The sequence below is a fragment of the Protomyctophum bolini genome (assembly GCF_963924005.1).
Source record: "Protomyctophum bolini genome assembly, chromosome: 7".
In the NCBI taxonomy this organism is placed as follows: Eukaryota; Metazoa; Chordata; class Actinopteri; order Myctophiformes; family Myctophidae; genus Protomyctophum; species Protomyctophum bolini.
In genome coordinates this window covers 34,876,519-34,903,730 of record NC_137868.1, presented here as the reverse complement: position 1 = coordinate 34,903,730, position 27,212 = coordinate 34,876,519, and the positions used below count along the sequence as shown (strand labels likewise).

Here is a 27,212-nt window from a genome sequence, read left to right as displayed (position 1 = left end):
TACACTCAAGACACTGCCCCCACTGCCACACTAGAGTTCTCATCAGGCCCGGAAATTAAGGTCCGGCTCTAACTGGGTCCTCATCAAACCCTGTACTGTCCCCACTGCCACCCTTAGATCTCCATATATGGAGCTGAGCTGTTCTGACATTCCATATGTTGATCTGATCACATCAAACCCTGTACACTCAAGACATGCTCCATATATGGCCAGTACAGAATTCATTCCATGGTACTTGTTTCAGCCATGTGTGTTGGCACATTTTATTATGCTTTACTTGTGTTTCCTTGCTATTGTTGTGTTATTTGTGCTATTGTGTTTTTTGCTGTGTATTGTTGTGAAGTGCACAGAAACCCCTTGGGGTGATGTTGCACTATAAATAAAAAATAAACTGAAACTGAGTTAAGAGTTAAAGTATATGTTGATGTCAATACCTTTTACTTAAATAAAATATAAGTACTTTTAGTTTTCTTGGTTTCTTTTGATAGTTGTTTTTGCTTGTTTCCGTCCTGAGTCTGACATCTGGCAACCCTACCGTCTGACTAGCTGTCTGTTGCTAGCCTGTATGTGAATAATATAATATCGGGTTCATATGGTAATTTAAGTCATCATATAAATTCTACTGTTACTGTTGGAAAAAACGTGAACGGCGAAGAGTTTTCCATCTTTTATAGCATGTATCATGCTATATTATAGCATGGTATTTATAATATTCTAGGCAGGCGGTTAAAGGACAGCTATACAAACAGGAGGAGAGAAGCTGGATCATCTAACGTTTAAATCCAGTAGCACTTTTAAGGTACGAATAATCTTCTTTCTACTGTCACATCTAAAACAACACAAGTTGCACTTGGTTGTGTGGTTGTCATATCTTCTAAAAGTTTCTGCTTTAGACGTCTAAACGTTTAAAACGGTGGCAATGTTGATAATAATAATGTTGATGATGATGATGCTAACGGGGCTAAAGTTAGCCGACTAGCAGCTAACAGAGTTCTTTAAATGGTACAACAACAAGAAAGACACAATGTTCTACTGTCTAGGGATATTAACTGGTCTGTTTAGAATCCATGGTGTGTAGCAGGTCTGTTAAGTTTGTATGTAGTTGTTTAGTGTATGTATAGTTGTCAACTATACTAGTGTCATTTTTAGTGTGTATTGATCTGCTCTAGTGTGACTGACTGTGTATGTGTCAAGTTAGTTGATGACACATAACAGTTGATGTGTGTTGTTTAGTGGTTCTCAAAGTGGGCTCCGGGGATCCCCAGGGGTAGAGGGGATTCCAGGGGGTCCCAGATTCCACTTTATCCATGTATATATGTTGGCTATTGGAAAATAGCAGATTTGATCTTAATCTTAATCTTTCTTTTTGTTTCTTTCATAAATTGGATATAACATCGAAAATGTTTGGAAAATTATGAATACTATTCTTTCTTCTTGAGAACCAATGGTTTAGGCGGGTGTACTATTGATCTGTTTAGGCCACCATTGGCATGGAGAAGGGTCACTGGCATAAGTCACTGGCAGTCTGGCATAGTTGTGAGAGAGAATTTTACGTATTTTAAGTAGAAAATAAGCAACCACGTTAAAAAAATCACACTCGTGTGAAGTGAGCAGTGCCTTTCATCACAATGATGTGTCTGATGTCAACAACATGATGTCCAATCATATGAGCACATTCCGTGCTCAAACGGACGCAAAGCTGTGCATAGGAGCGGCTGCACCCCCCTCAAAAAAAAAAGATCAATACTGATATAAATAAGACTGTGTGTGTGTGTGTGTGTGTGTGTGTGTGTGTGTGTGTGAGAGAGTCACATGCATGGACGTATGTTAGTGGATTATGAAAGTGTAATAATGTCCCGACTCCCTCCCACACACAAGAGGCTGTGAAGTCGTTCAGATTCCGAACAAACGGTTTGATTATGCGGGGAAGTGAAAGCAGGCTTATTAATCCACTTCATGTGACTGGACAATGGACATACAGTAGAGAAGAGACACTCATACACAGTAAAATCCTCATTACCAGTATTAGCTTCCAATTTATTTGTACACTATTTATTTATTTGTACACTTTTCTGAGACATTGATGGAGGAGACTTCCTCCATCTTTTCAAGTGTGTGTGTGTGTGTGTGTGTGTGTGTGTGTGTGTGTGTGTGTGTGTGTGTGTGTGTGTGTGTGTGTGTGTGTGTGTGTGTGTGTGTGTGTGTGTGTGTGTGTGTGTGTGTGTGTGTGTGTGTGTGTGTGTGTGTGTGTGTGTGTGTGTGTGTGTGTGTGTGTGTGCGTGCGTGCGTGCGTGTGTGATTTATTTTTGAGGGGCGCCCCTCCTTTGCCCAGCTTCGTATGTTTGTGTGAAAGTAACACAAACATTGGCTTGTGATTGGCTGAGCAAAGTACATATTGAGGATAAAAGTGAAGATGCCAAAAGTGAGCGGCTGGAATGACTTTTGTGATGATTTTATTGGCTGATCACGGAATGTGATGTATGATGATAAGAGCGCACCTCACTTCACAGTTCACACAGGTGTCATTTTATTAACTTTAACTTTCGTTTTTGAGGGGCGCTAGCCCCTCCTATATACAGGTTTAATGTTTGTCTTTAGTTCAATGTTAATAAAGAGAATTTGTGTTTCACCTAATCATAGCAACATGAGTTAGACATGAGTTAGACTTTAATATATTAGCACCCCTCACTTCACACAGGTGTGATTTTTTTGTTTGTTGGAGGGTTGTAAAAGTTTATTCTTCGGAATTCTGTACACATGGGGCTATATCTTGCGCCTTACCCCTTTTCCCTAAACTTATTTTATTTGCCATTTTTTACTATTTTGAAAAACATCAAAATTGTTCAACTAGACGATCTACAAGCTCACAACGTGTTGATGTAAATCGGCTAGTTGAACTATTTTAAAATGTTTTCAAGATAGTAAAATATGGCAAATGAGTTTAGGGATAAAAGCTAAGGCGCGCCCAAGATAGGAATTTTCGTCAGTGCTAAACCCCTTATCCAAGTTATCCCTAAAATTCGTTGCCTTTTTTATTATTTTGAAAAACATTTTTGAATAGTTCAAATAGATCTATCTACAAGCTCACAATGTGTTTATGTAGATCGGGTAGTTGAACAATTTTATTGTTTTTCAAAATAGTAAAAAAAAAAGGCAAAGAAGTTTAGGGATAAGGGGTTTAGCACTGACGGAATAGGGCCCATTTGTTAGTGTTCAGTGTGCTGACATACATAAAGCATGAGCAGGAAATTACCCCTTTAAATGCTTCACATACGTAGTGGGATATAGGGAGCTTAACTAAAGCTGTTATATTTTCCGTCTGAGAGTGCATTTTGTCGCTCTGCTCCCATTTAAATGATGTGAGAGAGGGAGAGAGAGAGAGAGAGAGTTTTCAAGTTTTATGAATTCTAAAGACCCAGATGTACTCTTTAAACTGAACACACCTGGCACTTGCCCGCTGGGGCCAGTGAAAATAATGCCTTATTAATATGATAAAATCACACCCCTGTGTGAAGTGAGGGGCGCTCTTATCATCGTACATCATCATGACGTACTGTCATCAGACACTATGGCCTAAAATTGTCTATTCATTGTCAATAGGAATTTAATGTTTGTGTAGGACAAAGTTTGTGCACACACACCAAAAGCTGGACATCGCCCCTCATAAATTAATCATCAAATATTGGATGTCATATTGGATCACTGCTGTTGCCGGCCGCGTTCATCATCCCTGGTGTCATCAGAACAATGAAATTATGTTATTGGTGTACTGTGTACAATATACTGATGACATCAGGGAACTAACATGCAGCCATATAGGGGAAAAGGGCAGACATATACAGAGATCTCCATGCATTCTCAACCCTGAGTAGGAACTAGTCATTTGACAATAAGGACCCGGTGATACACCCATCTCTGCCCCACCCTCATGGGGTGTTTGTCTGACTGGTGGTGTGTGTGGTCAGTGGTGTGTGTGGTCAGTGTTAAGCTGTGTTAATCTGTCGAAGAGACGAGATTAGAGACGAGATGTTTTGTGATGACAGGACAGGCCTTTGATGTGCAGGGGGGACTTCCTCCATGCCCTTCAATCTGTTTGAAATGAATCTTTTTTAACTTGTGATAAGATAGATTAGTAATCAATAATCTTAAAGAAATAATCAGCTGCAACTATTGATTATTTCTGTAAGATTATTGATTACATTGATTACTGATATTTAATTATTTATACATTTAAAACGAGAAACACACATTTTTTTTTTTACAAATGCAAATACAAATTTAATTAAATGTATTTCTTATAAACCACCTAAACCGTATTTTATCCTACAAGATCACAACACATCGCTATGCATTGTGAGCTTGTAAAAGTGGGTATTTTATTTAAATCAATATTGTTTTTAAGTTAATTGTTGCACTCCTGACATGTTGTGACATAGAATGTGTCTGTGTTGCAGTGGAGGTGAGGTGCACCATGGGAGATGAAGAGCAGGACACGTCTCCCTCTCTCTCCGGCGATGAACACAGCCCCTCCTCATCCTCACTGTCCCTTCCCTCCACCCCCTCCTCGTGCTCCCCCCACCCGCTCCCCCACCCCAGTCCTCCGCTGGGGGTCATCAGGGAGGGCGTAGGGGAGCTCAGTCTGTGCATCGACCAGGACGTGGCCGATATGGCTTGCCAGGAGGTCCTGCAGAAGGTCAAGAGACTGCAGGGGGATGAAGATGACCCCGATTCTAACCCTGAACCGGACCCCATTTCCGACCCCGACCCCAACTCTGAACCTGGTCCCACTAATGACACCACCGACAACCATGACCCTAACTCTAATCCCGAACCTGACCCGACTTCTAGCCCCGACCCAAGCTCTATCTCCAACCCCAACTCTAACGCTAACCCCCACTCCAACTCTAACCCTGCCCCTGACCCCGCCCCGGGCCTGGCTAACGGGGCCGGAAGCAGTAGCCCGGAGGAGGGTTCGGTGCATAGCGCGCGCCGGCGCCAGCGGCAAAACCCGTCTAAGCAGTCGTGGCTGCTCCGCCTGTTCGAGTCCAAGCTGTTCGACGTCTCCATGGCCATATCCTACCTCCACAACTCCAAGGAGCCGGGCGTGCAGGCCTACATCGGGAACCGTCTGTTCAGCTTCAAACACGACGAGGTGGACTTCTACCTCCCGCAGCTGCTCAACATGTACATCCACATGGACGAAGACGTGGGGGACGCCATTAAACCTTATGTGGTGGGTATTATTACAGGCTGTCCGATGCCAGGGCTTTGACTGATGCTCTAGGTCTAGGACCTAGAGCCTAGACCACAGATTACTGATGTTTTGACCAATGTCTTGTACGAAAAAGTGCAGAATCTTGATCAATTTGAAACATAACATTTAACTTGATTTGTAAACACATAAATACAAATACTATACTATACTTTGTGACAGATCAGATTTAAAATGTAGATACAAATTTAAATATACAATGTGAATAGATGAAAAGAACATTTAGCTCTTGTTATACAAAAAAGGCTAACAACACTTATACTGAACTTAAATTAATTTCACCACCTACCTTTTATTTAAAAAATCGCACTTGTGTGAAGTGCGATTATCATACATCATCACATTCCGTGCTCGACCAATCAAATCATCACATTCCATGGTACACACAGACACACAAAGCTGGGCATAAGAGGGGCTAGCGCCCCTCAAAAATAAATAAAAACAAATAGACGATCTACAAGCTCTCAACACGTCACATTGTTTATTGAATGGATCCCCATTAGCTGATGCCGGGGCGACAGCTAATCTTCCTTCCATAATTACAAATACATTCTACAAGATGAAATACATTAAAATACATACCGGTAATTACAATTTATTCTATAAAATTAAATACAACATAATAAGAATGACATTCCGGTCATGTGGTCAGCTGTAACAAGTGTTCCTTTAAAGCATATTTGAAAGATAATTTATTTTGTATTATATTAATGTGAGGTGGTAACATGTTCCAAAATGATATTGATCGATACATAACTGTTTGTTTAAGGAGGTTCGTTTTTGGAGCAGGGAGTGTTAAATGACTGAGTGTTACATTTGAACATGTATTTTTACGTGTATGCATATGAGCCTGCTCTTTTTAGAAAATGTTTGCGTACACACTTACGCATACCTGAGGTATGCTCATTTTTGTATTGCCCAAATAAGGAAGAACAGCGCGGAGAAAGGTCTCAATCGTTGACGGTTGACATCATGACGTCACTCTGGGGGGATTTAAAACTTCGTCATCGTGGTTATAAAATGCATGCTAAAGTTATATGTATGAATCGAGCGGTCAAAGGCATGCCTCGGGCATGTCCCGGCTCCATCCCTGTGCTATCTGTCAGCTCGAATGGTCAGTGGGAGAATGCGAGAAGCAGAGAAAATAGCTCTAGGAAAGAGTGCAGAGATAAAGAAAGAGACAGGTATGGAGACGGCGGCAAATACGCAGGGCATCACTCAGAGCTGAAAGACAGACCTACGTGTTTAACTCAGAACAGCACCGACAGAAGCAGAACCCCTCACCCTGACAACGGCACCAACCGAGACAGAACCCCCTCCCCGGTGAAGGGTGCTTGGGGGCAGGGAAGGAATAGGCACCCACAGCATCCACAGGCCAGGACACCGACAAGGCCTCTGCAGAGGAATTGGGAAGTCTGTACTGTCCTCCGACCTCCAGGGGTTGCTCCGTTTGACTTCTCTGTGCTCTCCTACAACATCCTGTCTCAAGAGCTGCTACATCGCAACGCCTCTCTGTATAAACATTGTCACGGCAGGGCACTGCCCTGGGAGTACAGGCTGCCCAACCTACTGGCTGAGATCCGCCACTACGACGCAGACATTCTGTGTCTTCAGGAGGTGCAAGTGGACCATTACGAGAAGCAGATTAAACCTGCTCTACAGGAGATGGGATACCGGTGTGAATATAAGAAGCGTACCGGCCCAAATCTCGACGGCTGCGCAGTCGTCTTCAAGCCGTCTCGTCTCTCCCTCCTCTCCGCCCACCCTGTTGAGTACTTCCGCTCCGGCATTCCCCCCCTGGACCGAGACAATGTTGGGTTGATCCTCCTGCTGCAGCCCGTCCCCCCCGACGGTGTCCAATCGGATCCCTCAGACTTCATCTGCGTGGCCAACACCCACTTGCTCTACAACCCCCAGCGCGGTGACGTCAAGCTGGCTCAGCTGGCCGTCCTGTTGGCCGAGATAAACCGCCTGTCCCGCCTCCCGGGCGGCTCGGCCAATCCAATGGTGATGTGCGGGGATTTGAACTCGACGCCTTGGAGTCCACTGTACAGCTTCCTAACGGCGGGCTTTCTGGAGTACCAGGGCATACCCGTCGACAGGGCGTCGGGTCAGAACAGCGCCCCCAGAGGTCACCGTCTCCTCACGGCTCCTCTTTGGTCTCCGAGGCTGGGCATCGACACAAACTGTCGGTATGACACCAATGCACAGCAACAGTTTCACAACTACACCACTTCCACTCGACCCTGTCAGTACTACACCACTGTACCCCCTCTGTGCGACACCACCACCACACCCATCATCCATACTGGAGCCGTGTCAAGCCAAATGACATCAGACAGACCTAGAATAGACCATAGCCTGAATCTGCGATCCTCCTACCAGCACCTCCTGGCGCACAACGGAGCACCCGAAGTCACCACCTGGAACTCCACGGTGGACTACATACTGTACACGCCACCGGACGCAGGCACGTGCTCACACCTCCTCGACGGCCGGGGCCTGGAACTTCTGGGCAGGCTCTCGTTGGTGGGAAAGTCTGAGCTGAAGGCGGTCCGCCACCTGCCCAATCAGCATCACTCATCTGACCATCTGCCTCTCCTTGCTCGCTTCCGTCTCCACCGCTGACCGCAGTCAGCCCCAGAGTGGCGTCATTGTGATGTCAGCAAGGTGAACGATGTTTACTGGCATCCATCACTTTACAGTCATGGTCCTTTGCGCTGAAAAACACTCCCTTTACTTTTGCATCTTGATGGAAACGGCATTGAGAGAGATGAAAGGAAAGAGGCAGAGTTCCTACTGACCAATTCCACCAACAGTCCTACAATCATGAGTCTGACACCCTACCCAAAACCCTAACCGCACACGGACACCACGGGTGATTTTTAACCTGCAGCACTGAAACTGTAGTACTACTTTGTGCTATCTTTCATTAATCTGTGTTTTAGAACTCAACTGATTTAACTGCTTGTGAAGTTGGCCGATGGTCAAGGCTCCAAGAACAGTCAAGAGATAGATGTATGCTATGGGTTTTTATTTCTCCCGGAACGTCCTCCACCAAACTCCAGTACAGATGTTTTTACAGTGAAAAAAGGAAAATAGCTCAAATAATACTGGATGAAAATAGAGAAATGATTAAACTAAATAAGCACAATAAAACACAAATTAACAAAACCCAACTGGTTAAGAACTCTCTTCAGGCTATTGATGATATGCACATGGATGCCATCTTGCCAGCAAGGTGCTACCTACAGTAGGTGCAACTTCCCATAGACAGCCCATTCATCCAAACAGAACAGTCCTATCTAATTGTATTAAATAACGTCAAACTCACCAACATTGCAGCTGTACGGAAAGCTTGAATGATCCTCTTTCTATCTGCAATGTGTTTGTTTAATAAAAATCCACTGACATGTTATGAGCTACTCCCTGTCAAGAAATTCCTTGCAGATGATTTGTGCTGGAGTTTGGAAGTGCTCGTTGACTATCACTCACTGTACCACCTGTTTAGAATTTACACATAATGCAGGAGGTTGCTTTACTGATGACAAGTGCTTCCAAACTCTGACACTTAGAAAAATAATCATCTGCAAGGAATTTCATGACAGGAAGTAGCTCATAACATGTCTACGGTGGATTTGTATGAAACAAACACTTTGCAGATAGTAAGACGATAATTCAAGCTTTTCGTACAGCTGCAATGACCCTGAGTTTGACGTTATTTAATACAATTAAATAGGGCTTTTCTGTTTGGATGAATGGGCTGTCTATGGGAAGTTGCACCTAGGTAGCACCTTGCTGGCAAGATGGCAGTCATGTGCATATCATCAATACCCTGATCACACAAGGCCCTGTAGCTCTCCCTCAGGGAAGTTACATGTGCTCCTGCTCACACAAGTATAACGTGGGTTGGAATTGGAAAGTCTATGACAATTAAACTCAAAGCATAGGAAACACCCCTCTCCTGCATAGCACCTGGCCCCTTCCTAATCAAGGGAAATATATACACAAGTAACAAGTTTAAAACATTAGTCCTTACATGTTATCGAAAGCAGTTTGATGCATGTGTGTATATAGGGCACGGCTTGCCCCATGACACTGGTTATTTGAACACGGGTTGTCTCTCCGATATGCTATTAAGGGTTCATAAGATTGATACTGTTGTATGTTTGTTACATGCGCCCTTTGTAGGCTTTGTTAGTTAGAATTAAACAGTTTACTCAAGTTCAGCATTGTCAGGCCAAACCCTGATTATTATATAGATAGGCCACCCAGCAAACAAGAAAACATAAGTAACTGTTAACTGCACAGTTTTTATTATGCTGCTTTATTACCAGTATGTTAATTTTGAATGGCGATAACACTCAAAGGTGTGTGACAGTGTGTTAATAATGTGAAAATAATGAACTCAAGTAGAACGTCTGTGTCGCTTTCCAAAAAGAACAAGATGAACAAGATTCAGACTAACAACCCAATTGGTGTGTTGTGACATGTTGGACTGGTTCATTTGGCAAGTGTCCCTTGCCAAATGAACCAGTCCAACATGTCACATGACTCATTTAAACTAATCAGATTCTAATCTGGATGTGCCTCAGATCTGATTCAGACTGGATTTGGCTGCCAGTGTAAATGTGGCTTTAGAAAGTCTAAGATCAGAGTTCTTCCAAGTAACAAGCATACATCTTAGCATCTGTCTAAACAACATCCTATCTAAATATAATTATTTAACATTTAATCTTTTAACAATTATTTGACAATTCTTTAAACAGTTTCACCTATAATTAATGTAACATTTAAAGGACCCCCAGTTTGATATGCATTAAACTATGTACTCCCAATTTGATCGATTCTAAGGGTTAGGGTCCATTTTCTTCCATTTGTACACTTTATTTATTTCTGCGATAGTGCATATTAATGAACATTTCAATCAATACACATGATCGATTTCATGGAAATATGCCAGATTTAGGTAGAAGTTAAATTCCATCCGTAGTCTCACACACCACAGTGACAACATGACAAATGGAGAAAAACAACAACATACAACCGTCTACAAATTAAAACTCTTGGGAGTTACAGACCTTTAAGTGTCCGTTTCTTTTGACCCCTGGTGAGGCCCCGACCTTTTAGAACCAGTGCATTAATACGACAGATGATGATGTTGTCGTGTGTTCCCTCCAGGTCCACCGTTGCAGACAGAGCATCTCGTTCTCGCTGCGCTGCGCCTGGCTGCTGGGCGCGTACAGCTCCGACATGCACATCTCCACCCAGAGACATTCCAGGGGCACCAAGCTCCGAAAGCTCATCCTGTCCGACGAGCTGAAGCCGTCGGCGAGTCGGGCCCGGAGGGAGCTCCTCACCACCCTCACCCCCTTCTGTCCCCCCGCCGCCAGCGGGGGGGCGGAGCACAGCCTGTCTCCGACCAAACGCACCCACCAGCGCTCCAAGTCGGACGCCACCGTCTCCATCAGCCTCAGCAGCAACCTGAAGAGGACCGCCAGCAACCCCAAGGTGGAGAACAGCCAGGACGAGGTATATCGATCGGTCTCCCTGTCGGGTGAAAAGCCTCACACGTTCAAAAACGGTTACTTTTCAGGATTCAAATTAAAAAGTAGAAGATCTGCAAGCTCCTTGTTGATCTGCTGCTTTTGATGCTTTAGTGTGACGCTGCGGTATGATCAAGGAGTAGGGTGTTCTGACCTGAGATCAGATTCATACGAGGTTTCCACTGGACACACACTGGTCTGATGAACCCATTCTGACCTGAGATCAGATTCTAAAAATGTCAGTCGTTCTTCGAATTTTTCAAAAATAGCAGACCTACAAGCTCGTATCGCGCCACTCGGTGGCGCGATATGAGCTTGTAGATCTGCTATTTTTCAATAGGTAAAGCATAACATGATGCTAACACCAAAATGGGTGCCCGGTCAGAATGGGTTAAAACAACAAGACAACTGCACCAACCACAAGCACTGATCTTCAAGCTAGCGTGTGGCATAAATAATGTCCAAATAATAATTGGAATTTATTAACGTCACAGAATGATGATGCATACTGTATCATTTAAATTATTAAAACATCACCTATACAGAACTGATACAAAATGATATTGATACACAAAAGGTTCTCAGTCAGGTCACTTTCATTTTACAATTCCTACAGGGTTAAAACACACGCACGCCACGCACGCATGTACGCACGAGCACACACAAATATGAAGTCCAACAGTATGCAGACTGGATGGAAAGTCTTCATCGCAGCATATGATGATGTCATGTTCTTGACCTCCGACCTTTCAGGATTCCAGCTCTGACAGTCAAGGGTCAGATAGTGAAACGGGTCCCGTAAGTTCACCACCTTCTCTGTCCTGATGCATTCTGGGATATGGTTGGCCGTCGTCATTGGCTACAGTGGTGCGGTTGTTGTCATCGGACGTGTGTGGCCCCTGAACATGTACACGGACAGTAACGGACATCCCATTTAAGTACCTAATAAAAAATAACCAGTAGTTAAAGCCATGCTATGCACATTTGGCACAATAGCGGCTCCCGTTGGCCATGAACTGTGTTGCCTTTGTGCTTTCGATCAGTTTTTTAACCTATACAGACTGGAATTTCGCGGACCCCCTGGCTATGCATCGCGGACCCCACTTTGCGAACCACTGCTTTAACTGTGAACACAGTGAAAAATTGGATTACCGTATGTCTCAAAGATAGTAATCATTCATTACTAACTAGTGTTTGTAACAGGGGTCCCCCCATCTCCAACTCTTTCATAAAGACTAACCATATTTTCAGGTGGGCCACATATTTCATCCAATCAGGAGAGAGAACCCGTTTATCAACTATTTTATTTGTGTTCCAGTTTGTCGGCTCATTTCTTTGTCATCACTTCGAATTTCATTGTTTATCCTGTATCCTGTACGAGTTCTCTCTCGTGATTGAATGAGAATGGCATCCCGACCTCTACCGCAGACCTCTGTTAGTCATGTTTACTGTAGAGTGTTTACTGAAGAGACCCCTGTTACTGAACAAACCGCTGCATTTTTTAACAAAAGTATCGCTTACACCAACTTTTTATTAAAACAAATTGCATGGAGTAGCTTTAACTTATGATCTGCATTCGGCAGTAAACAAGTCATACTGTGGTACATGTTCACGGACTGAATGTGTTTTAATTTAGAAGTTGTGTAACATAACATGTCTGTTGTTTTTATGTTTGTAGTTTACTTTGTACCAATCGGTTGCCTGACCTGATTCAGAGAAGAAGAAAAAAAAAATCTGCTTTGTTGATGGTGATGATAATTTGTGTCCAAAACTGGTTCTCATGTCTCCACTTTGTTGCTTTACTGTGATTCAACAAATGAGATGCATTTGCATCAAGCTGAAATGTCTCTCTTCTCGGAAGCTTGATTTCTACTTCGGCACGTAAACCAGAAATAGACAATCTACAAGCTCATGATGCAACACCTCATGAGTAGGGTTGGGATCCTTTAGGATTTTAATGACTCCATTTCCTTAACGATTCTCTGGTAATGGTCTGATTCCTTAATGGTTCCATGTAACGGTTCTTATCGTGGCTTCCAAATGGACCCTTACAGGGCTGTCCTTGAAACTAAAACATTTGAGAACCACTGGTACTGTAATTGTATAGCAGTACCAGCGAAATTCACATACCGCTTCCGGAAACGGTTCCATATGTGATTCCTGATAGCTCGATGTTGCACCAGGTTCAGAATCCCAACCCTAGTGAGCTTGTAGAGCGGCTATTTTTGGCACACGTCCCCTGTCGTGCGACAGAGCACCTATGTAGGCAATAACCCGTTCTCCTCCTTGTCTCACTGTCTCCTTTTCTCCGTCTGTCAGCCTGTGCGTCTCGCTCCTCAGAGAGAGTTCATCAAGTCGCTGATGGGCATCGGGAAGCGCCTGGCCGTGCTGCCCACTAAAGAGCAGAAGACGCAGAGGCTGGTCTCGGAGCTGTCGCTGCTCAACCACAAACTGCCGGGGCGCGTGTGGCTGCCGACCGCTGCCTACCAGCACCACGTCGTACGGGTCCCTCACACCCAGGCGGTGGTCCTCAACTCCAAAGACAAGGTAATGTTTTACATCGTTGTGTACCGAGAGCGGTGGTGGAAGAGCTAACCCCTTTTGGTGTTTTAAGCAGTATGTTATACTTTAGCTATTGAAAAATAGCAGATCTACAAGTTCATAATCTGCTGTTCGTGAAAATGTGGCGCAAATCTTTGAATATATATTCTTTCAGAGCCAAAGTTTTTAACTCAAATCTTTGCTTCTGGGAATAACTACATATTTTCAGATGGGGGTCCACAGCCAAATACAGATAATTCTGGGGGTCCTTGACATGAAAAAGTTTGAGCAACACTGTCTGACATAGAAAGATTTTCTTTTCCAGAAAGCTGTCATGATGATAATTGGGTTCTCAAGTATTTAGGGGTCAAAGTTAGAGTTTGCGTGTCAAGATTAAAGCTCACGGTTAGGGTCAGAGGGTCAAGTTTCAAGTGTGTGTGTGTGTCTGTGTCTGTGTGGGCGTGCGCACGTGTCCAGGCTCCGTATCTAATCTACGTGGAGGTTTTGGAGTGTGACAACTTTGAGACGTCCAATGTTCCGGTGCGGATCCCAGAGAACCGGATCCGTTCCACTCGTTCGGTGGAGAACCTCCCGGACTGTTTCCTGACGGCGGAGCAGCGGACCGGAAGCTTCTCCACGGTTCCAAACTACGACAACGACGACGAGGCCTGGAGCGTAGACGACATCGCAGACCTGCAGGTGGAGGTGGGGCTCCTGACTTCAGCCAGTCACTGTTTATATTACAATTTACAATTTAGGCATTTAGCAGACGCTCTTAATCCAGAGCGATTTACATTAAGCAAGAACAAAAGCATGGGAATACATCACATAAAAGCATTTATCATGAAACATGCGTAAGCTAAGAAAGTAACAGTGGAATATCTATATAATGAAACTATACATATAAACTATGCATATATACTACTATGCTATACACTATGGCGTGCTATGACTATATACAATGCAATTCTAGTGCTGTCTACATAACATGCTATAAGTCTGTATCAAATGCTATCTAAGTCTACAGAAATGCTATCTAAGGGGGTAGGGTAAGTGCTATGGGCCATGATGGAGTCTGAAAAGGTGGGTTTTCAGACTACGGCGGAAGATTGGGAGTGATGCTGCAGTTCTGACTGCATTCCACAGTTTTGGAGCCAGAAGGGAGAAGATTTTGGGACGTGTGGAGCGTTGTCCCGGCGTTTTTAGTGAGGGTACTTCCAGCTTCCCTGTGTTGGCTGATCTGAGTGCGCGGGAGGGTTTGTAGGGTTCAATCATACTTGCAAGATATGGGGGAGCCATACCTTTGGTTGCTTTGAATGCCAGCATCAGAGTTTTGTATTCTGTGCGGGCAGCGACCGGGAGCCAGTGGAGGGAGCGGAGCAGGGGGGAGACATGTGAGAATTTTGGCTGGTTATTGACCGCAGTGTCAGCCAGCCCAATGTCAGTCAAATCTGAGCATATACAGTTATGGCTGCAACTATCAATTATTTTCTATTGTTCTACCGATTCGTATTTTTTATTAATTGAATAATCGAGAACCACATTTTGTTTCATAATTTATTTAATTTTCACCATTTTTTCACCATCTATTTTCACTATTTCAAATCTACTGTAAATTATACTACCGTTTTTTTAAAATAATCAATTAACTTAGTTTGCTGAATTGTTTCATTACGTGTGTGTGTGTGTGTCTCTCTCTCTCTCTCTCTCTCTCTCTCTCTCTCTCTCTCTCCATAGCTCACAGAGGTTCACACTAACAGCTGTGATAACATCAGTCAGTTTTCAGTGGACAGCATCACCAGTCTGGAGAATAAAGAGCCTGTCTTCATCGCAGCGGGAGATATCAGGTACGTGTACACACACACACACACACACACACACACACACACACACACACACACACAGGATGTAGAAGTCATTTTTAGAATCTGATCTTAGGTCAAAATGGGTTAAAAGCTGTTTATTTCATAGTATTATTATTTACAGTTTAAAAAAAACTTGTTGGAGTTAAAAAATAATTTAATTCATTTAGAATAGCTGTTTCTGTTAGTATTCATTTACTGGGCGTTTGCTGGAACTGCATTTCCCATAATGCCTTTTAACTAGTGCCGGATGTCCGGTGAATGTGCCGGCTTTTTCTTTAGTTTGTTGATCCATGTGTAGAGTAGAGATACGAGCTATATTAGAAAAAAAGCAGAGAAAAAAACTCTTTTACTTTTCCTGTAAGGCTTTTTTCTTATATAAACTGGAAACTTGAAACTTCATTCCCAACGTCCTATTCAGTTCTTTTGATCTAATAACTTAGATTTTTTTCACCAAGACATTTATCATGGGTGCAAACATCAGCCATTAGCTGACCGCCAGCTTTAATCTATTGAGTGTGTTTCTTCCTGTGCAACTTTTACATGGTTGCTAAAATTCTGGGTGTGATGGACGACACGTCTCCTCCACTTTCTACAAGTTATACTCTGTAATTCACTTTTTTTCCCTAGTGCAGTGGTTTTAATTTCAAGGCCATCAGAGGAACCCTGGGAGTCCCTATAACCCACTTTGGGAACCACTGCCCTAGTGTTGTTATTTTGCCAGCTACAGTAGGTGTCATGCTGTATGTACTGTTGTAGTTAAATAGGGCATTAGCACCATCTACTGGCTAAACAAGCTCACTTCTCAAGCCATGATGATTTGAAAACATCAGTTGGATTGAACTGGTAGACAGCTGGTAGCTATGTGTGTTAACTCTATGTCTACCGCTAGCTGTTAGCATAAACCCCAGTTTCCAGTGCCAGCATACACGTTCACTTTAAAAGACGTCTGTGTGTGTGTGTGTGTGTGTGTGTGTGTGTGTGTGTGTGTGTGTGTGTGTGTGTGTGCGTGCGTGCGTGCGTGCACGCTCTTGTCTGTGTTTCAGGAGGCGTCTATCAGAACAGTTGGCACATCCTCCTACGTCCTTTAAGAGAGACCCTGAGGACCCCTCAGCTGTGGCTCTCAAAGAGCCCTGGGAGGAGAAAATGAGGTGATGATAACATCAGGAAGCTTTTATTAATCACATTAATGGACCTAAAAGCTCAAAACAGAAGACTGAACCGAAGGGATCAGTCATCAGATTGTTGGATCACCCCTACTGATTTTGATGACCGTATGACCTTTCCTCCAGTGGCAATACAATATACCCCCTCAGACAAGCTCAAGTGGTGAGCTTGTAGATCGACTATTTTTGACAAAATTGATGAAGGCTCATTCGAATCCTGAAGCACACCAAAGAACCGCATTTTACTGTGGTACAATCGCATTAAATATAGGGGGATGAATGTGCCATTGTGGTATGAAGAAGTTGGTATTCGGCACACGAGAAGAAAGGAGAAGGCATTATTACGCAGCGTAAAGATGTCTCACATCTGTGAAGTGAGGGGCGCTCTTATCATCATACATCATCTCATTCTGGCATATCACAATTTCCATCCTCATCTTTGTCATCAATGTTTGTGTTTACATAAACACTAAAAATTGTCCATTCATTGTCAATGGCATTTTAATGTTTGTGTAAGACAAAGTTTGTGCACACCCACCAAAAGCTGGACTAGCGCCCCTCAAAATAAGTCACTTTTTTGGGCGAAGTGGCGAACTAATCCTTCAAGGGTTATTTATACTCGGGCCAGCTAAAATAGCAGATCTACAACGCAACCACGTACCAGTGGCTCAAACCACTAGTTGTTGTGGGTGGGTGGGTGTAATAGTATTAGTATTGCGATTTGAGAGTGCCGTCAAGCCAACGCCAACTCGGGACTCTTGAATCGCTGCCTTAAGTTCCACACCCTCCTGTCTAGCATCAGCGTCTTGAGCTCTGCAGTGTTGTTAGCTCCGCTGTCGTGCTGCAGTGTGTCTACATAGGGCGGACTCGCCTCCTGCCTTTCCTGGCTGTGCCCTGGTATCAGTAGTAGTAGTATAGTATTGTACAGTAAACTAGTATTTTATAGTATTGTCCAGTAGAGTATTGTAATAGTTGTATTTGTGTGTTTTCAGGCGAATCAGAGAAGGTTCGCCATACGGTCACATGCCAAACTGGAGGCTGCTCTCTGTTATTGTTAAATGTGGAGATGACCTCAGGCAGGAACTTCTGGCCCATCAGGTCCTACAACAGCTACAGGTACAGTCCTAGCCTCACGCCACTGATTAGGGGTGGAAAATAGATTCATAGATTAATCGTGATGTGGACATGGACGATTATCGATTCACAAATGTCAAAATTCATTTTTTTTGTATGTTGGTACAGATACAACCCCCAACATCCCTATTTGAGGGGGAGGAGTTGCCAAAAATAGCCTATCTACAACCTCACTGCGTGTTGCGAGCTTGTAGATCGGTTTGTGTAGAGTGAAATAAGAGTGTACCAAGTGCGCTCATTAGAGTTCCAGCTGAACAAAAGCTAATTCATCCCAGTCTATGACGGCGACAATTTCACAATACATTTAAACCTCTGCGATACGATCATTGTGAGCGTTTTTTCAGCACGATAAACATTAACGATTATCGTCCTATCCCTAATAAGCTCACGGATGCTGATTTCTTCCACACATTCCGGCTGTTCTCACCAGCCATACATGGACGCTCCACTCGTACTCACAGAGATTTTTTTCCCCCCCGCTTGGGGTAGGAAAAAAAGGTTTTTCACTCGCATTGTCATTGAAATGCATTGTTGCCAGGTTTGGAGAGAACAGTTGCACGCAAACCTGTGCGTGCAATAATAGCTTGTGTGTTGTGAGCAACACCTTTTGGGGGGGGTTCCCAGCGTAATGCTCATTTTAAGATGGCACCATTTCCATCAACTCACTCCAAACTAATAGACACTACAGCTTTTATCCTCCAGGATAGTTAGCACGATGGAACGGAAGCAATTGTTCTTGCATCAATAAAATAAAAACAAAACAAAAGGTTTCTGTCCACAGTCGACCTCTGAGGCTCCGTTTCCACCAAAATAACTTTGGTTCTCCAACTGGTTCAGTTCTTTATTTTTTATGATGGTTTATATCATATCTGCATCTTCTAACCTTAACTGTGACACGCCCACTTTGGTTCCCACTTCAGGGCAAGAAGAAGTCTTTTTTTGGTTCCAAACCAACTTTTAGGGATCTGAACCAATTAATTGGTTCAAAATTAGGTGGGGAAATCGAACGGAACCTGTTGAACCCCTATGTAATGAACATTACCAGCTTAGTGGCCTTGTTGTCCACGTGTCCGCCCTAGGACTGGTAGGTCGGGGTTCGATCCCCAGCCGGGTCATACCAAAGACTATACAAATGAAATGGGACCCAGTTGCCTCCCTGCTTGGCACTCAAGCATCAAGGGTTGGATTGGGCGTAAATCCCTGCGACATACTAGCATCATGTCCAGGGGCTGTACTTGTACATCAAGCTGCCTCACGCTAAGTAAACAGGAGATAAACTGATGGTTTTAATGTTGCATAGATGTAGTTAAAAACTATGGAATAAATTGAACTAAGGTGTTTATATGACAAAATCCATGTGAATATGAGATGAGATATACTTTATTATCCCTCAAGGGAATAATACAATATTTATGTGTGTGTTTGTTCTCAGAGCATCTGGCAGCAGGAGAGACTTCCTCTGTGGATTAAACCTTATAAGATCCTGGTGTTGTCATCAGACAGTGGGATGATAGAACCTGTAGTCAACGCTGTTTCTATACACCAGGTGACCGAACGCGCACTACACACACACACACACACACACACACACACACACACACACACAGTTTGTACGACAAACTATGAAATTGTGCTTAAGTGATTCATCATACTAATTGATTTGGTCGTTTGACAGATTTGTTTTTGCTTTGCGTTGATATATACCGTATACCGGTATATTCTTTTTCATGATGAGATTATACAAAAAGGTGATCAATAGAATAATCGATAGTTGCAGGCAGCTCTAACACGCACGCACCCACACACACACACACACACACACACACACACACACACACACACACACACACACACACACACACACACACACACACTCATTAACAGTGTGGTTTATTGGTCTAATTGCAGGTGAAGAAACAGAGTCAGATGTCTATGTTAGATTACTTCCTGCAGGAGCACGGCTCTCACACCACAGAGAACTTCCTGTGTGCTCAGAGGAACTTTGTCCAAAGCTGTGCGGGTTACAGTCTGATCTGCTACCTGCTGCAGGTCAAAGACAGGTAGGTGTCTGTCTGTCTGATAGTAGGGTTACAGTCTGATCTGCTACCTGCTGCAGGTCAAAGACAGGTAGGTGTCTGTCTGTCTGATAGTAGGGTTACAGTCTGATCTGCTACCTGCTGCAGGTCAAAGACAGGTAGGTGTCTGTCTGTCTGATAGTAGGGTTACAGTCTGATCTGCTACCTGCTGCAGGTCAAAGACAGGTAGGTGTCTGTCTGTCTGATAGTAGGGTTACAGTCTGATCTGCTACCTGCTGCAGGTCAAAGACAGGTAGGTGTCTGTCTGTCTGATAGTAGCTGCAAATTCAGTACCACTTAAACCTGTGCTATACTTGATAAAAGCATTTGGTATGCTCTTTACTTATTTCACTCTACAGTAACCGAATCGGCAAAAATAGCAGAGTACAAGCTTGCAGGTCGGCTATTTTTGGCGAACGTTCCCCCCAGAGTAGGAATGCTTGGGTGTCAAGTGGTTCATTTTTCCTATACGTCTATATAATTAAATAAACAACACAACCATGGATCACCTTAAATACGGAATTTTATTGTATTTATTTATTTTAGATGGCGTATTACTATCCGGTTTCAATTGAATTGATCAAATGAAAAATTGAATTTATGTTCGAACTGGAGCGTACTTCACAAAACAAATAAAACCACAATAACCACACCATTTCAACAATCATGTCAAAGAGAAGGAAACTTATCAAAACAGTTATATACCCTGAACCAGCACACAATATACCTAATTCTAAATTAGTGTTTTGCATTTCTGTCCTTTCCTGAATGGGTACTCAAACAAAAATAGAGCTCTCTCAAAAAGTACAAAAATAAATAAACAAATGAAGAAAATAGAAAAACATTGGCAAAAATCCAAACTTAAAACAAAATACTTCGGTCTTTGGTTCCTCCGACCCTGGATGTGAAGAACTTTGGTTCCTCCGACTCTGGATGTGCTCTCACACACACTTTAGTCTGGCCTCAGTGCGAAATTGTATCCTCTGACACCAGGCATATACACCAACCTTTAGCTGGCTTCAATACAGCTGTCTGGTTCAATACAGGTTCAATACAGTTCAATACAACTAGAAGCTGGCTTTACCACCGTAACTTAACTGGCCTCGACTCCTCAATGGTACAGTGCTGTCTTCACCATGGGGCGAGCACTGCAGCTCCTCATAGGGTAGGTACCCTCACAAAAAACATGCAGTAATCCTGGTCACTAAACTGCCTCCCCCTGGCCAGCCGGGGCGCCTGATGGAGGGGAAATGAACTGGTTGGAATAACGTGTTCCTTCCACGCGCTACGTCCAACCAGGGAAACACCCCCCTGTCAGGTGTAAAGGAGCAACTTGGACACTCGGGCATGAAGGAAGCATGAGTTCAAGTCCGTTGCTCTCCCCTTGTCCCCCATATATGGGGACTAGGTTGGTGGAGGGTGTGTAGAGCCCAGGATCACTTTAGATAATTGACACAGGGTGAAAAATGGGTTACAAAATCGTGGGATAAAAAAAAATATATATATATAAAAAAGATTTGAGTATATTTTCATTATCGCGATAATATTGTTTATTTTTGCCACAATAATCGTGACATGTAATTTTCATATTGTCCCATCCCTACTGTCTGATCTATCTGACCTGTTACTATTTCAGACACTACTATTGGTAATACTAGTTCTAATACTAATATTGGTAATACTGCTAGTTGTTGTGAACTACATTTCAATGTTCTGTCTGTCTCTATGCCCCGCCCCCCCTCTCAGGCACAATGGGAACATCCTATTGGACGCTGAGGGACACATCATCCATATAGACTTTGGCTTCATTCTGTCCAGTTCTCCTCGGAACCTCGGGTTCGAGACGTCGGCCTTTAAATTGACCGCCGAGTTTGTGGACGTGAGTCTGGCTAGACTTAATATATTATTATTTGTAAGACCATTTTGTGTGTTTTTCAGGTGATGCGGGACAGGATTGAGACATGTTTGACTACTATAAGACCATATTGTGTTATTTTGCAGGTGATATTTGACATGTTTAAGACCATATTATGTGTTATTTTGCAGGTGATATGGAAATGTTTAAGAAATTAAGACCATATTGTGTGTTATTTTGCAGGTGATATTTGACATGTTTAAGACCATATTGTGTGTTATTTTGTAGGAGATGGGGGACATGTTTAAGACCATAGTGTGTGTTATTTTGCAGGTGATATGGGACATGTTTAATACCATATTGTGTGTTATTTTGCAGGTGATATGGGACATGTTTAAGACCATAGTGTGTTGTGCTGTGTTGCAGGTGATAGGGGACATGTTTAAGACCATATTGTGTGTTATCTTGCAGGTGATATGGGACCTGTTTAAGACCATATTGTGTGTTATTTTGTAGGAGATGGGGGACATGTTTAAGACCATATTGTGTGTTATCTTGCAGGTGATATGGGACCTGTTTAAGACCATATTGTGTGTTATTTTGCAGGTGATATGGAACATGTTTAAGACCATATTGTGTTGTGCTGTGTTGCAGGTGATGGGGGGGCAGGATGGAGACATGTTTAACTACTATAAGATGTTGATGCTGCAAGGACTCATAGCAGCTAGAAAACATATGGACAGGGTCATCGGCTTGGTAGAGATCATGCAACAAGGTAACGGTAACATAATAATTCATGATAGTTCGGTCTTCAGTATTTCGGTATACAGTATTTGTCACTGTATATATTTACATATCCAGTGAAATGTGCCTCTTGCATTTTGCTTCATTAAGGTTGTTGTCCGCTGTATTTTTAAGTTTTTTAACTAAGTGTGAATATGCCTGCTGTATGTCGCAGCCAAGAAAGAAAATATTCAGAATTATAGACTAGAGTATTAGTGGGTTCTGGGGGCGTGTTCTCTCCTCCTCGTGTCATCAGTGGTAAATGGTGCATTTATATAGCGCCTTTATCCAAGGCGCTTTACATAGATTGTGCATTACTTTCACCCATTCACACACACATTCATATACACCGATGGTGGCGGAAACCATGCAAGGCACCAACCAGCACATCAGGAGCAATTAGGGGTTCATTGCCTTGCTCAACAACACTTTGCCACTAACTCTGGGGGAGCCCGGGTTCGAACTGGCAACCTTGTGGTTACCATCCAGCCACTCTAACCCTGAGCCACCGCCGCCCCCATAGTGCCCATACCCGAGGCGGGGTTGGCGAAAGGGCCTTTCTGTGTGGAGTTTGCATGTTATCCCCGTGTCCCCTAGGGTAGGTACCCTCACAAAAAAACATGCAGTAATCCTGGTCTCTAACCACAGTCCAACTGTCCACAGTCCACTTCTGAGACAGAGCCAGAGGAAAGAAATGGTGGCATCGCATATGAGCGTGAGAAAGTCAGACTAATTGTATGAAGATAAGGTTGAAAAATACTTACGTAGAAACGCTAAGTTTCAAGTGGTTAAGTAAAGAAACTGAGTGCTTATTCCAACACTGCTGTTCACGCTATTGCATCATACTGGACCGTGTTGTACTCTGGAGAGAGACTGAAAACAAGGCCTTCATTGATTCATTGATTCATTGAGGTATTTAGTGAAAAAGTAATGGCATACAATGCATGATAAAATTAGTAGAAGTAAACCTATTTCCATTTTGATATCTTGTTTAACATGAATGGGGGAGGGGAGAGGGGGGGGACTCAGGAATTAGCAGGGATGGTGACCCAAATGCATAAAGTAAATATTCATAGAAGCATTACAGGAACAATAACTTGAATCTCACTATCTTATCTTACTACCGTACTAATCTTGTGCTAGATTGCTGCTTAAAATGAATGCTGTTGTTGCATAGCCCCATTAATAACGTGCACTTTGTGCGTGAATGTGTTTGGTCAGGCTCCCAGCTCCCCTGTTTCCACGGCAGCAGCACCATGCGTGCCTTAAAGGAGCGCTTCCACATGAGTCTGACGGAGGAGCAACTACAGGTGCTGGTGGATCAGCTGGTGGATGGATCCATGCGCTCCATCACAACCAAACTATACGACGGCTTCCAATACCTCACCAACGGAATCATGTGAAACTATACTCTGTGTGTGTGTGTGTGTGTGTGTGTGTGTGTGTGTGTGTGTGTGTGTGAGAGAGAGACGAGTGTGAGAGAGTATGCGTGATTGTGTGCGTGGCGTGCGTTTGTTTGTTTGTAAGACCTGTCGGCATTGGCCGTACCGAGACCACTCCCCCAGAGCTTTTGGCGCCACCTTTTCCATGATCCTCCACCCTTCTACCCGCAAAGACTGACCATTAACCCCCCCCCCCCACAGACTCCTGCCAGTCTCACAGCTGATTGGTTGACTGATTCCACTTTTTCTCTTTGTCTTTTTGTTTTGAATTTGTGATTTTTGTTGTTGTCATGGTTCAAACACTCGCTCATCGACCCAGGGGCTGGCATCTTAACCAATCAGGGGGCCAGTTGGATTAGACCAGAACAGGAAATGTCCTGATTTGACCGTTGACCCATCACTCCATTTTTCTGATGTGAGCAGGTGACCCCGTGACCGTCTGAAGTTACAGAGCAGTGCGTTTAAACCGGGGCTGCACAATGGATCAGAATTTATAAATTGTGATTTTATGAAACTTGGCAGTTGCTTCAAACACCTTTAATTTGGTCAGCTGCTGGATATCACCCTCGTCTTTTTTCCATTACAATTTGGATCATATTTTTAATCTAAACGTAATTTTATCCTATTTTCGTGGTACATCTCCTTCAGCGCGATACGCGATTATTACTGATTGCTGCTGTGACGTATTAAAAAGAAGCTGTGAAACTTATTTTGTGAGTGCGAATAAAGCGCTTTTTTTAAAACCACTTAAAACCTATTATGCTTGACCAGAGGCCTACTGGTTGGAATCTCTGGTGTTGACAATTGCAAACGACCTCTCTCGCATCGGGAGAGGACATAAAACGTGTGGATTGTAGCCTTAATAACTAGAACATTGTACAGCTCATCTCTGCATCCGTCATGCTCACAGAGGAACAATAACAAAGGCGGTGAAACAGTTAATGGAACTAATCGATTTAATTGATTATTGAAATAATCCATAATTATGGGAATGTAATTCTTTCAAAAAAGAAATTTATTTTCATATTAGTGAAAATAGCTGTAAGCTTGTAGGGGGCGCTATTTTGGCTATTTTTGCACAACATTGTTGTCCGACAAAGTGTGTAAAATATGGCTTATATGATTTCTATATGAAAATATTTATTGTAAAAACACTTCTCGATTATTCGAGCAAAAAAGTAATGTATAGAATAATTGCAACGGCAATAATCGGTAGTTTCAGCCCTACAATAAAATGACATACCATTTGCCCAAAGATATGACAACAAGAGAAGCACAATGACCAAAAAAGTATTATAAAATCGATCATAATTGGGATTAACAAACGTGATCACAATGAATCATAGTGATGGTTTTAGTCATAGTAGTGCAGCCCTAGTTCAAACAGGAGGTAATGAAGCCAAGCTAAGGTTTATACTGGGAACCAACGTTATCCACACTGGCTCCCAGTCTGCTGTAAAGACAAACTCTACTCATTACTGAACAGTGTGTTCTATAGGGATCTACTCTACACAGTCATGTGTAGGGATGGGACGATATGAAGATTACATGTTATTGTGGCAAAAATGATTAATTATTATATTCATTAATGTTGCGATAATCAATATGGCACTTCTGTTCACCACTTGAACACCCAGCATCCCTATTCTGGGGGGAATATTTTTGGCCAATGGATTAGTGTAGAGTGAAATAAGAGCATACCAATGTACATATACTTTACAAGGTATATACAGGTGTTGGTGTAGAGGGTTTAAGTGGTACCGAATTTGCAGCTAAAAGATAATTCCTAGTGTATGACGGAGGACAAGTTCACGATACATTAAAATATCCACGATATGATTATTGTGAGTGGGTTTTTTTACGATAAACAATAACAATTATCGTCCCATCTCTAGTCATGTGTAGAGATCAACTGGACAGCATAGTCTTAGAAATCTACTGAATGCATAGTTCTGCAGAGATCTATTGAACACAGTCACACTTGTTGTCCTGGCCATTTCATCAGTTGGAGACTGATTCCAGTTCAGTAGAAAAGCCAACATGGTTTGACATGGTCAGACATGCAAGCGCACACACACACACACACACACACACACACACACACACACATACACATGCACGCACACACATGCAGTGTGTCAGTATGTTTTTGCAATACTGTCACTACTAACAGTTTAGTTTCTGTTAATTTATATTAAATACCAAATGTTTGAGTTAATCTATTAGTCTGTTACTATAGCCTCCCAGAAGTGATGGGCTGGGTTTCATCAAGATGTTGTCAGTATTCTTACCTAACTCTGTAAATGTTCCTTTATACAATAAATTAAATGTTCTTGTCTTAATTTGACTTGTTCTATCACTTTAGCTAGTGCTTCATCAGCTGTCTGAAATCAGAGACCAGTGCCGTCGCTACCTATACGCGCAGTACGTGCTGTGAGTAGGGCAACACGCCGAGGGGGGCAACAAAATGTGCCAAGCCGACCCTCAAAATAACAATTTTCTCTGCGGCTCCGCGGCTGTGTGTGCGCCCTCACAAACAGTGAAAATAGCCGATCTGCATGAGGAATAGCAGTGCTCTCGTCGGGAGGGGGCAACACAAATATCCTACGAGTAGGGCAACCAAATGGTCAGCTACGGCCCTGTCAGAGACGGATTATTCACCCACATTGGAATTATAGTCAGATAGGTTTGTTGCAGAAGGCTGCTGGTTTAAGTATGCCTTGAATTTGAAATAAATCACCAACAGTCACCAGTAAAGCACACCTTTCAGGGTCCACGGTTGGAACCACACATGCAGAGATCATCCTTTCAGATCTGATCTCATTAAATGACCCCTATGAAATCCTCAGGACTGAAATCCGTCTCCAGGACGGAGAACTTTAAGCCCTGCATTAGGCTTATATTACATTAAATCATGTCATTACTAGGCTTATATATATTACATTAAATAGAAAAATGATTACAACAATTTTTAAATCACACCGCGTGTATCATCATACATCATCTCATGAACAACTGGATTTATGTGATTGGTTAGCTATAAAATGCCACAATGTTTTTCTACTCTGTCTGTGTCTCATGGGAGGGCTGTGGGCAGTTCAGAAACCCATCCACCAGTGACATCATCGATGGGGAATTCAAGCTCCGGACAGGGCCCCTGCCCAGAGTACATATGGAGCTGGCCTGTTCTGACAACACTCCATTATTTGGGCATGCCTGACACAGAACTCCATATATTGGTGTTTGACCCCAAGAGTATTGGTGACCACAGGCCTGTGGTCATCCATGACTCGACCATCTCACAGGTCTCCTCATATAAATACTTGGGGATCTGTATTGACAACTCAATGACTTGGAATACACATGATGACAGTCTCTGTAGTAAACTACAGCAAAGACTGCACTTCCTCCGACGTCTCAGGGTTCATGGTGTTGACCAAAGATTTATGTTAGTGTTCTATCGAGCAGTCTTGGAAAGCCTGGTCAGGTTTGGCATCACAGTTTGGTTCGGTAATCTCTCAGTGCAACTGAGGTCC

General features: G+C 43.1%; 2 protein-coding genes across 3 annotated transcripts; both read left to right on the top strand.

Annotated features, from left to right (window-relative positions):
- Positions 1-743: 743 nt before the first annotated feature.
- On the top strand, positions 744-26,018 carry pi4kb (phosphatidylinositol 4-kinase, catalytic, beta). Of its 2 annotated transcripts, XM_080769119.1 has the most exons (13): positions 744-799; positions 4,455-5,233; positions 10,454-10,804; positions 13,138-13,365; positions 13,837-14,064; positions 15,097-15,206; positions 16,268-16,372; positions 17,380-17,503; positions 18,954-19,067; positions 19,430-19,581; positions 21,343-21,475; positions 22,106-22,226; positions 23,456-26,018. In XM_080769119.1, the coding sequence occupies exons 2-13, from the start codon at positions 4,472-4,474 to the stop codon at positions 23,635-23,637; spliced, it is 2,610 nt and encodes an 869-aa protein (XP_080625245.1). In that variant the 5' UTR covers positions 744-799; positions 4,455-4,471; the 3' UTR covers positions 23,638-26,018. The 2 variants fall into 2 exon arrangements, with proteins under 2 accessions (XP_080625245.1, XP_080625246.1); XM_080769120.1 differs by lacking the exons at positions 744-799; positions 4,455-5,233; positions 10,454-10,804 and adding an exon at positions 11,533-11,616.
- Positions 6,335-7,900, top strand: LOC308317907 (protein angel homolog 2-like; the record flags this gene model as incomplete). Its single annotated transcript, XM_080767255.1, has 1 exon — positions 6,335-7,900. One exon carries the CDS (start codon positions 6,335-6,337, stop codon positions 7,898-7,900), a length of 1,566 nt encoding a protein of 521 aa, XP_080623381.1.
- Positions 26,019-27,212: the final 1,194 nt, after the last annotated feature.

What these genes read in the sequence shown, in the direction of transcription:
- pi4kb (XM_080769119.1), top strand. Translation starts at nt 4,472, where the DNA reads ATGGGAGATGAAGAGCAGGACACGTCTCCCTCTCTCTCCGGCGATGAA. An exon ending in TGGAGAACAGCCAGGACGAG is followed by an intron (nt 10,805 to 13,137) that starts GTATATCGATCG and finishes TCCGTCTGTCAG; the next exon opens with CCTGTGCGTCTCGCTCCTCA. An exon ending in AGGTCCTACAACAGCTACAG is followed by an intron (nt 17,504 to 18,953) that starts GTACAGTCCTAG and finishes GTTTGTTCTCAG; the next exon opens with AGCATCTGGCAGCAGGAGAG.